Here is a 12544-nt window from a genome sequence, read left to right as displayed (position 1 = left end):
AGGCCATTAACCCCCGCCTGTCATTAATCTCCAGGAAATACCCTGCAGTGAGGTCGTTATTGCTGTTATATGCTGAAATTGAAAACAAACAATGATGTGTGTTTTTATACAAGATGCTGTTTAATTTGGAATATAGAGAATTAATGCTTTGTGCATTAACCAGTCATATTGCTAGAATTGATCGATTCCATGAATCTTATTCTTTTATGATAGACATTATGGGATTACATGGGTGTAAGAAAGGGCAAAATTTGACCCATAGTGTGTGTCATACAATTTAATATGATGAATCAATGGTGTTTCACTGGTGTAAATGTGAACAGAATTTAGCTCTGTACATAGAAAACTACCATAAAATGCTTACTTCACAACAAAGCAATTTATTTACCATCTAAGTATCTTGCAGCCTTTTTTTTTTTAAATTCAATGAATAATCCTTTTAGGTTCTCCATAAAGCGGGTGAAATGCCTCTGCTACAGTCCTGAGGCAGCACACAGGCTGCATAAAATAGCATAAATAGCATCTAAATTACTGGGAATACAAAATACACATACAGTTATAGATACTTACAAAAGGCAAATTCATATTGACAGGACTACAGTATGTGCTTAGCAGCAGGAAAGCATCTTAGGAAAAAAAGTGGCTATATATATATAAAAATATAAATATACATATGTATGTATATGTGTGTGTGTAAGTAATAAACACTGAAAAGCTATTTTTGTGTGTGTTCCTAAAAAATGATGCAGGCACTTTTTTAAGGAGACTGGCTGCTTAAACATTTATTATTTTGTAGATACACAGATATATTTTCGTGAAGGTGTGTGAAGCTTTTTACAAAAAATCTTTGTAAAAAGCTGTGTGTGTGTTTGTGTGTGTGCACATGGCCTCAGTCCTTGCAACCTCCTAGAGAGTCTGTCAAGGCACAACTTAAAAGCTCATTCAGGCAACCAGGACCCCCTGCTAGCAGATTGTCTGCCTAAAAGGTAAGAGAAAGCTAAAAAGAAGTAGAAACTTAAAAGTAGGTTCTCAAAGGCTGCATAGATCTTTTTTTGTTAAACCTAAAGTGTTTAAAAGCTTTAATATTGATGGCCTGTCAACTTTGTCCTGATTCTTTGGCTTTCAGTTAAAAGGTTTTTGTTGTTGTAGCTTATGCAGTTGCTCTGTTGCTATGGTAACGTGACATCAAAATGACGTTTCTCTGTTTAAAAGCTTTTAACTAAATTCCTGCCTGTCAGATGTAGGCCCCATTTTGTGCACTCAAGCTTCAAGCTGTTGCAAAAAGGTTTCATATGTTCTGTTGTCATTCAAATTCTTTATCCACATATGCATGTCTTGCACTACAAAAACCTAAACTAAAAACTCAATCTATATTAAGTGTCCTCTTTTAAAACCCTTTTAGGTCAATCAGCAATGGCTGCAGCAGAAATTCCCAGTTACATTGTTTCTTCTCAGACTGAGAAACACAGAAGGGCCAGAAACTGGACTGATGCAGAAATGAGAGGTTTAATGCTGGTTTGGGAAGAATTTTTTGATGAACTGAAACAAACTAAAAGGAATGCCAAAGTTTATGAGAAAATGGCTAACAAACTCTTTGAAATGACTGGAGAAATTCGCCACGGAGAGGAAATAAAGATAAAAATTACAAATATGACATTCCAGTACAGGTAAGCTTCAGTTAATTCTTTTTATTTCGAGAGATTTTAGCAGGGACGACGCAGAGTTATTTGCCTTTCAGAAAAAGTCTCATACAGGAAATCTATAGATAAAAGATTAAAGATTGTTCATATCGCTTTTAAAAATCTCTCCTGCCAGTACTATTACATCTTTATTATTTTCTCTCCCATTTATTTTCAAACTCTGGCACAACTTTGTTTCTTTATAGTTAATTAATGGTGCTATGAAATATTGGAATGAAAATGTATTTGGTGTTAAAACAGATTTTCTTGTTTAGTGGAGTGATAATGTTAGCTTGTCAGCAGTTTCTGGCAGTTAAACTACTGCAGTTTGAAGTGGCCAGTTAGAATCAGTGTTACAAGTAAAAGTTCAAATACAAAATAATTTATTTAGGAATGAAGTTCCCAATTTTTGGCATTGCAAGAAGAAGGGTAATACTTCATAGGGCCAAAAATAATTGGATGTCTTATTACTGAGTGACACACACTGCTATAAGCAGCTCTAGCGAAACAACTATTCTATCTGCAGAGAGAGAATCAATGTCCTCTGTAAATACTGCTCTAAGAGAGTGGGGGAAGGGGGAAGCGGTGTCTAGAACATAAAGACGAGGCAATGTCAGTCATGAGGGAAAGTTGGCTTGAAAGATTGAGACCTTCACACATTTGTTGTTTAGAAAAAATTAGAACTTAGCAGAAATATTTGAATATATCTGCTTTAAAAAAAAATCTTACCGCTGAGAGACACAAACTGCCACATACTGGAAATCCTGAGTGGTCATATAGTTATGTGTTTGTGATGCAAGAAAATCAAATATATGGTTCTTTTATTTCATCTCCACACAAAGCTAGTTTTAATAATAAAAAAGGTTATTACAGCAGCAGATCATGTTAAAATTGCTTGCTTTTCTTTGGGGGCACACTTGCTGTATTTCATGCAGCTATCACTCATCAAATAGAAAACTAGGGTGAATGCTGTAAGCCCCTTTAACTTTGAATTTCCCCTTTCTCAGTTTGTCAGACCCATTAATATTGTCTTTAAGGTATTTTCTGTAATGTGAAAGCTGGTATTTTATACTCAGCACTTAACATCTTCAAAGTGCTTTACAAACACCTACTTAATCCTCACAACAGGTCTCTGAGGAAGGTATGAAAGTATTATCCACCCCCATTTTACAGATAGGGAGACTGGAACTGAGGTCATTATTTCCCCAAGGTTACAAAGCAAGTCACCCTCAAACCCAGAATTAGAACTCAGTAGTTCTTGACTACCAGGCCTTTGCTTAGCTCACTAAATCATGAAGCCTCTCTGCTAACAGATACATCTCATTGTACCTAGGTTTTACAGGTGTCCAGAAATACTGCATGATATTTTGAGTACTGTAATGGCTATGTGCAGTGGTTGTTTCTGTAAGCCTTTGTTCTGAATTTTCTTTCTTTTATTATCAATCACACAGTCTCAATTTTTTCAAATTAATATTTTCTGTTAAGCAGCATTGGGAGGGGAGGGAGTAAAACATACAAACTATGGAGGAAAATTTACTTTTTCATTCCTGTATGTTTTCATTAACTTCCAGAAGCACTTTCAATGCATGCTGTGAGGTGTATCAAATTGCACTGAGCTGCAGTGCTCATTAAGATGCCAACTTTGGAGGGCTTGAAGACTTCCCTGTGTTGGCATGTTACTGTTTTAATATATTCTGGAGTCAGAAATACACTTATAAACATCAGATGGTTTTTTTGTTGTATAATGTAGACTTAAGTTTCCTAATATTATTTGAAGACAATGTGATGTAAAGTAAACAGACAAGCAAAAGAGATTACTCCCAATTTGTTGTGTTTTCTAATTATTTCTCATTAATATGTGAAGAAGGGAAACATTACAGTGGAACTACTGGTTACTATTCTGCTGTCTGCTTTGCTTTTGGACACCTGAGTTTCAATTCATGTTATGGGTGTCTGGAGGATACTTGGAGATCACATCATGCATCACATTTTAATGCACTGTGGTGTGAACTGAAATGGAGGGCATGGAAGTGTGAAAAATGCTCTGTATTCAGACAGTATTTTGTAACAACTATATGGAGTTGTTAAAATGGATCTACAAGTATTTAGCAAAAGTAGCAGGATAACCAGGTCATTTAGCATGTAAATCATTATTTCCCTCCACCATCCCAGTCACAAATTGCAGACTTTTATTTCATGAGATATCTGTCTGTGGTATTACTAAGGTGCTTATCACATAATAATAGTTTGCCAGTGATGTCACCATCAAAAGGAATCAGGTTAGAGCATGGAGCCAGAAAATTCTGATGTTTATCCACGTATTACGAGTTCAGAAAGAAAAATATTACCCCCCCCCCCACATCGAGTCAAAACAACCCTACAGTGTAAAAAGGCAGCCACTTACCTGAGCACCTCTGCTGGTTCTATGATACAGGCATATTTAATGGTGAATGTGATGTTGCTGGTGCACTGCGTGCTGGGACATCGCATGGAGCGGTTAATGGTTACTTGCAGCTTCAGAGATCTAAAATGGAAAATAGGTAAATTTGTAATTAATAATCCTCTTACATATTTATATAATGACTTTCAACCTGAAGGATTCCATAGCACTTTATGGCTGATCCTGCAAATGTTGCTACTGAATGTAGTACTCATGGTTCTCAATGGAAGTCTTTGTTCATTATGCAGCAGCAGTCTAAAAAGCAGACAAAATGTTAGAATGCATAAGGAATGGGTTTTAAAAATAATACTACAATATAATAATATTGTTATATAAATCAATAGTAAGCCCTCCCCTTGAAAAAAATTCCATATGGGGAAATACTGAAAAGTTTGGGACTTTTAGTTTAAAAAGGAGACAAATCAATAAAAGGCAACATGACAGAGGCATACAAAGTAACAAATGGTATAGTGAAGGTAAACCAGGTGCTCCCCTTTCCCTATAATAACAAAGTTATTCAATTAAATTTAAAACCAATTACGGAAGATACTTTTTACAAAACACATAATTAGCAGGTGGAACTCATTGCAACTAGATATCATTGAGACCAAGAGCGAAGTAGTATTTTTTAAAAGATGAGACGTTTTGTAAGATAATGAGAACATTGGTCGTTTAAATTAGATATAATTTTAAAAACATATAAAGTATATAATTCCTCATGCACCATGAATTGTCTGGGGCTAGGAAGAAACTTTCCCTATGAGCAGTCTATTCCATAATTGTCCACTAAGAGGTTCCTTGCATCTTCCTGTGACGCATTTGGTATTTTCCACTGTCAGAAATAGGAGATTGGAATAGATGGTCTGATCTGGTAGACAGTTTAGGTACTACTATGGATAGTCCCAGCGACTTCATGGTAATAAGCACCTTGCCTAAAATAAATGTTTGCTTGTCTGCAATATATAAAGGAATCACTTCATTCACCACAGCAACCAAGGGCCTAACCTAAAATGTAGTGCAGATACTGCTGGGCAAAATCCTACTATAACAAAAAGTGCAATGGAAACTTATGTATCTATTTAGGACAGATAGGACACTGGTTTTTAATGTTCTGTGTGAAAGGCATCTGTGCAGTAAACTGCATGTACTCCCATTTATCTATCTTGGGAGGTGAAGGGCTGAGTCAAGCGTGCTGGAATTGAAAGTTAAGGTTTCTGATAGAGTGAGTATCAAGAGTTCTGCTTACATTACTAACTCGTCTCCTGCAGTTTAGAATCGCTTAGAATATGTCCTGAAGTTCTTTCTATTGTGTTGGCTACTTGGGCATTCAGCACCCACAAACCTACAATTAGTCCTTCTAAAAGAAAATACATTCCTATCATCACTAATATATTGATCTTAATGTGTGCCAATGTACAGTATTAGAGAGAGACAAGGGTGTGTGTCTCTTTCATTGGACCCACTTATGTTGGTGAAAGAGACAAGCTTTAGAGCTGCTATTATTATATTACTACTGATATAATATGTAATGTCTTGTAAAACAAAAGACAAGGTTTATAGAATATGCACACTAAACAATATTATAGTTTTGACTAATTCCTTTTGATGCTTTAAAAATAAAGGCTGTGAGAATGCAAATTCATAATTTTTTTTTTAAACCGGCTCCTCTCTCCTTCCCCCAAACATTTGTGGAAACAGGATGTAGCTGTTACATTTTAATTTGAATTGCAGTCAATTAATGTTAATCACTGGTAAATCTGAATCAGTCTCATGATCTTAATCGTAGATTATTATTTTTATTTTCATGTGTACATGATAGCAATTAAACATAGTGCCTTGTGTAATTCTTCACCATATTCCATGATATTAAATGACTGGAATCTTTGACCATTGCTGCAGCAAATGACCAAAGATAAGTGCAGCAAATTACTGCAGAAAGTTAAATTTGAATATTTTACCAGCTTTCTCTTCAGTATCAATAATTCATAGCAGACCCACAATTTAAGTATTGTGCTTTCCTACATTTTTCTCTCCTGTGTCATTGATTGGTGCATGAACAGTGTTATTTATTATTTATTTTGAAAGCTTTTTTCAGAAACCCCAGGAGATGAAGCTTGTTTCCATTCCTCCAAGCTAGTAGTAATATCAAACAAATACCATAATAATAATTAATTCTCCCCACAACCCAGCAATAGTGTGTTGAACAGAGAGAGTAAAAAAACCAAATTATAGATTATAAGTATTTGTTCTAACTAAGTAGAACTCCCCACTCTGAACTCTAGGGTACAGACATGAGGACCCCCTAAGCTTATTTCTACCAGCTTAGGTTAAACACTCCCCAAGGCACAAATTCTCCCTTGTACCTTGGATTAGCTAACGCTGCCACCACCAAGTGATTTAACAAAGTATCAGGGAAAGGACTACTTGGAGTTCCTACTCCCCCCTAATATTCCCCCAAGCCCCCCACACCCCCTTTCCTAGGGAGGCTTGAGAATAAATAAGATGAGCACAGACCAACCTTGGGGTTTTTTAGGACACTAAAAAAAAAAAAAACCCAATCAGATTCTAAAAGAAACAGAAATTTATTATAAAGAAAAAAGGTAAAAGAAGCACCTCTGTAAAATTATAGCGGAAGATAATCTTACAGGGCAATCAGATTCAAAAACAGGATTTCCCTCTGGGCCAAACTTTAAGTTACAAAAAGAAAACCAGGAATACACCTTCCTCTCAGCACAGAGAAAATCACAAGCCAAAACAAAAATAAGCTAACACATTCCCTTGCTAGTACTTACTAATTCTAATGGAGTTGGATTGCTTGCTTCCTTGATCTGTGTCCGGCAAGCACACAGAACAGACAGACCAAAACCTTTCTCCCCCACCCCTGATTTGCAAGTATCTTGTCCCCTTATTGGTCCTTTTGGTCAAGTGCCAGCCAGGTTACCTGAGCTTCTCAACCCTTTACAGGTAAAAGGATTTTTTGCCTCTGGCCAGGAGGGATTTTATAGTACTGTATATAGGAAGGTTGTTACCCTTCCCTTTATATTTATGACAGATGGTCTTTAAAAACTCTTTCTAAATTTTAATGTTTTAGTAATTTTATTTTAAAGGTATTTTAATACTCATGAAATTGCTGGATTAATTGATATAGAGAATACAGTCCTTGTTATCCACAAAACAGGCAATATAAATACAATTTGCTCCACCAATGTGCCTCAACCCAGATGACAGAAGGTCCTGGAAAGTGGTTAATTAGATATCAGTGCTCATTTAGCTGTTGATTCCTCTGTAATAACATGGCCAACAAGATTGCCAGTTGTGGTGGTAATGTTTTTTGTACTTTGAATTTCTGTCCACTGGAAACTGGACTGAGATCACGAACTCATTTGACATAATTTTCAGTGACTTCTGATCTGGGCTGGATTTAAACTAGTGTCTTAGAGATGAAAAAGTCTGTATTTTATTAAACAGTTCCTAAGCCTATTTAGTTTATATACGTGTAAGCGGGGGAATGGTCCCACTCTTGTGGGGAACTTCCCTGGCTTCTGCACTACCCCTGTGGAATCGGACAGTGAAAGGATCTCTGTCCTCTCTCCAACTCCCTGTACCCAGATGCCTGCCTGACCTTGAAGACTCCTCTTCCATGCGGCAGAGTCCTTGTAACCCCAGTTAAGGTGGTCCCAGGATTACTGGGAGGCTTAACCCCCAGTCTTGTCATGGCCACTTAGGACAGGAACTAGGGTGTCCCCAGTCCGCAGTACTCTCTCCACAACCGCCACTACCCTGGCCCACTGAGCACTACATTAAGTTCAAATCAAATACAATTTACTGAACAGCAAGACAGTAAGAAAAATAAAGAAAAAATCAGACTGGCTAAAGGAAACAAGTAATCCTGCCCTGTTGGCACGGGGAAACCACAAACAGCAGTCTCTGGGATATAAGGGAAATTCACAGTTTATTCTTCACATGTCCCAGGACTCCTTCTCAAGCCCTGGCTATGCTGTGGTGACACTGTGGGTCAGACACCTGCTCTGGCGGTTGCCACATGCCCTCAGGCTCTAGCTGGCAGGAACCCTTCTCCCAAGCATTGGCCCTCCCATCGGGGTCATGGTCCCCCCATCAAGTCCAGCCTGCAAGACCTCTTGTTTGACGATGTCTCCTTGCACTGGGCCCTCTGTCTGGGGTCCCTCCCCCCACTCTTCCCAGCTGCTCACCGCACTCGGCTCTAGTGTTACTTGTGGCACAGAGGGCGTTCAGTCCCCAGCTCTAGGCCCACAGCTCCCGACTGTAGCTCAGCCCTGGCTCCATGTCAGCACAGCTGGTCGGCGCTGCTCCTGGCTCTGGACTGCTCTGGCTCCATGCTGCTGCTGCTCTGCCTCCAGCCCAGCTCTGCCTTCTGGGCTGCTTTTCCGGCCCCTCTGGTTCTGGCTGCTGCTGCTCTGCCTCCAGCCAAGCCTGGGCTGCTGCTCTCCCCTTAGTTCTGCCCTACTCTGGTTCAGTTAACTCCAGCTCACACGGAGGACAGGACCCTGGGCTTCTGACTCCCTCATTGGCCTACCTGCCCTGTCAATTGGGCTGACCAGGAGCATTTGCCTCTCCCCGTTGGCCCTGGGGACTGTCAGGCTCAGGATCTTGATTTCTCATTGGCCATTCCCCTTTCTTTTGGTACAGGGAGAAGGCAAACCAAAAAACCCCACTAAAGTTTCAGTAAGGGGCCAACAGTCCTGTTAGATAAGCCTCAAAACATGTAAAGTTCCTTTACTAGGACCTTCAGCCCTCTCACACCTTCCTGCCTTCTCTTCAGTATAGGGTGTGGCTCCCCCTATTTGCTGTCTTGGGTAGACCGAGTGCCTGATACCCTGTCTTTTCTCAAGAGGCAGATACTAGGTTTACTTCCTTCTATTTTTTCATTGGTAAAGCTACGATTATGTCACGGAAGTCACAGAATCTGTGACTTTCAGAGACCTCTGACATTTTCTGCCCTGGGGCTGGAGCTGTCAGCAGGCAGCCCCCCAGATCTCAGCCGCTGCTGGCGGCGGGCCCCCAGCAGCTCCCAGCCCCCGCAGGTGGTGGGGAGACCCCAGAGCTCCCGCTAGCGGTATGGGGACCCTGAACTTCCAGCCACTGCTGGGGGAGAGGGGGCAAGAGGACCCCAGGGCCCCCAGCCACTGTGGGTGCTGGATCTTCCTCCCTCTCCATTTTGTCCAGGATATTTTTAGTAAAAACCACAGACAGGTCATGAGCGTCCATTAATTTTTGTTTATTGCCTGTGACTGTCTGTGGTTTTTACTAAAAATATCCATGGCAAAATCTGAGCCTTATTCACGGGTCCTATCACCCCTCTACTGCCTCTGGGGTTAGACTAAGTAGGTAGGTGATAACACGCTAAACTAGCATTACTCTGGTCCTGTCCATTTCTATAGAATTTAATATTTCATTAAAAAGAATCTTGCCTTTAGTTGCAAAAAAAATCCTCCAAAGGCTTGATCCTATGTTGACTCACTAAGTTGGGAGACAGTAGCAGTGAGCTTAATTCCTCCCGACTGTTGATTTCAATTGAGCTATGTTAGGGATAAATTTGGTCTGATAGAGGTGAGAGGCCTCAGCTGTCCCACTCTTCTCCTCAGACTCCACTTCCAATCTCAGCAAAAGATTCTAAAATGAGAGGAGTGAACTCTGAAACCAGTGATGACCATTTAACATTGACATTCTTAGCTATTTTATGGTTGATCATTTTATCAGAAAGCTTAAGTGCATAGAACATAAGAACAACCATACTGGGTCAGACTAAAGGTCCATCTAGCCCAGTATTCTGTCTTCCAACAGTGGCCAATGCCAGGTGTCCCAGAGGGAAAGAACAGAACAGGAAATCATCAAGTGATCCATCCCCTATCACCCATTCCCAGTTTCTGGCAAAATCATAATAATGGATGTCTGTGATACAGGGGGAGTAATTTGAGTGCTGTTGTAGAGACAAAGAGTTGGAATAAATGGATATTGTTTCACCCAGTATGACCTTTGTTTGCCTCTATCTGCCATGTTCCCACTTTTTTTCCATTGTTCTGAACTCCCCCTCCCTATCTTTTCCTCTCCCCTCTGTATCCTCCCTTTTGTCTTTCTCCACCCCAGAGTCCAGACTCCATCAGCTTCACTGTTGCCCCTTTTAAGTCAGCAGAGTGCTTCTGCCCAGTTTGCAGTGGGGATCAATATTCCCAGTCTGTTGCTGTAGTAAGCAGCAAGACAGAAATCCACACACTGCATTTAGAGCAAGAGGAGTGTTCGGACACCCTCTAGTTCTGAATAATAGCATCCTCTAGCAGCTGATGGACAAATCTGCGGATATTTTTCAAAAGTGTGATAGTACTACATAAAGGGAGGGCCATGGTGCACAGCTGAACTTAAGCATAAAGAATAAAATCCTGACACATTTACTCAAGCAAAACTCCTGCTCCCTTTAATGGGAATTTTGCTGGAGTAAGGATATGAGATTTAGCTCAAAATCATAATAATGGATGACTGAGATACAGGGGGAGTAATTTGAGTGCTGTTGTAGAGACAGGTTTCAGAGTAACAGCCGTGTTAGTCTGTATTCGCAAAAAGAAAAGGAGTACTTGTGGCACCTTAGAGACTAACCAATTTATTTGAGCATGAGCTTTCGTGAGCTACAGCATCCGATGAAGGTGCCACAAGTACTCCTTTTCTTGTTGTAGAGACAAAGAGACTGATGACATCTGAAAGCAGAGCCATAGTTGGCAAAGATTCTACTGAATCTGATTCAGAACAGGATAGTCCTACCCCTAAAAGTTTCTACTCAGTCAAAAAGAGCCCGGTGTTCCTAATTTAGACTTTGAAGCTCAATAAACAGCAGCTCCCACTGAAAACCCAGATTTTAATTATCATTATAGTCTTTATTTAGTGTTAAGATTGTGAGTTTATTGATAATACAATTTGAGATTTTCTGCATTAAAACAATGAAATCTGAGCACATGAGGCCTTGCCAATACATAGTACTGAGCTGCTGTAACTTGCATGGGGAAACCCTTGTGAAGTATGTAGCGGTGTTCAGTGTGTACCTAGCAATGTATAGCAATAGAAGAAAAATACTTTTATTGCAAAGAATTTTAAAAACTAAACAAAAAGTATTTGATATTAAGTTGATCATTTACAGTCAGTCCTATAGTTAGGTATTCTGTAACAAAGAAGCTATAATATTGTCAGTGATCTGATCTGATTGTGAAATCACAGCAGCAGTTTGTAAAGCATGTATGAAATTAAAATTTGGAATGCATAGAGAGAATAAGAACACAGACTGTGCTGTGCAGGCTTTGCTATGCATTGCTATAATATGCAGCTCACCAGTAGCTGGAAAACCTCATCAGACTTTGAAAGTTCAGAGAAGAACACAAACTACTTCAAAACTCAAACAAACTAATTTGTTGTTCCTAACTTCTGTCCCACCAGTAGTTGTCACTTCACCCTAGTTTGCGAGCCACATGCTGGACCATTGGAAAGGAAGAACTTCAATCTTTCCACATTCACATCTCTATTTGTCACCATTGTTATCATGTTGTTAAAGTTTATTTTCCTCTAATGGTCCTAGTGGCAGCTGAAGCAGTAGGTGTTATATCTTCCTACCAGCAGATGGACCCAGGAAAAAATGTGTTGTGGTATTCCCCAATAAAAGGACTGTATCAGCTATCCAAGCCCAGTACTCTTCCTGTTTCCGGAAGGTGGAAATCTCTTTCTGTTTGGCAGAACCAGCTTGGAATTCAATTAAAAATATACAAAAGCAGCATTTTAAAAATTTTTATTAGTTAAAAACTTTAAATGTACAGGAAACATGTTTTTCAGGTTGGTCTGAAGTAAACAGGAAGAAATTCAATAAGGACAAATGCAAGAAGGAACAATCATTTGCACATATACAAAATGAGAAATGACTGCCTAGGGAGGAGTACTGCGGAAAGTGATCTGGGGGTCATAGTGGATCACAAGCAACATATGAGTCAACAGTGTAACACTGTTGCAAAAAAAGCAAGCACCATTCTGGGATTTATTTGCAGGAGTATTGTAAGCAAGACACAAGAAGTTATTCTTCCGCTCTACTCTGTGCTGATTAGGCCTCCGCTGGAGTATTGTGTCCAGTTCTGGGCACCACACTTCAGAAAAAATGTGGACAAATTGGACAAAGTCCAGAGATAAGAGCCACAAAAATGATTAAAGGTCTAGAAAACATGACATCGGGGAAGATTGAAAAGATTGTTTAGTCTGGAGAAGAGAAGACTGACGGGGGACATAACAGTTTACATGTATATAAAAGGTTATTACAAGGAGAAGTGAGAAATTGTTCTTTAACCTCTAACATTAGGAGAAACTTTCTAATTGTCAGGGTGGTTAAGCACTGGAATAAATTGCCTAGAGAAGTTGTGGA

The 12544-nt window shown here is 39.5% G+C and overlaps 1 protein-coding gene across 1 annotated transcript in view; it reads left to right on the top strand.

The window, feature by feature from the left end:
- The first annotated feature begins 1212 nt into the window (after window positions 1-1212).
- MSANTD1 (Myb/SANT DNA binding domain containing 1) overlaps window positions 1213-12544 on the top strand; it is a 45313-nt gene continuing 33981 nt past the window's right edge. Inside the window, exons 1-2 of the mRNA XM_048849031.2 lie at window positions 1213-1285; window positions 1403-1667. Coding sequence (XP_048704988.1) covers window positions 1414-1667 — 254 coding nt within the window. The 5' untranslated portion in view covers window positions 1213-1285; window positions 1403-1413. The remainder of the gene's footprint in view (window positions 1286-1402; window positions 1668-12544) is intronic.

This window comes from Caretta caretta, chromosome 4 (assembly GCF_965140235.1).
Source record: "Caretta caretta isolate rCarCar2 chromosome 4, rCarCar1.hap1, whole genome shotgun sequence".
NCBI classification, from domain to species: Eukaryota; Metazoa; Chordata; order Testudines; family Cheloniidae; genus Caretta; species Caretta caretta.
Note: the sequence above shows the minus strand (reverse complement) of the source record. Positions and strands in the feature narration are given on the sequence as shown.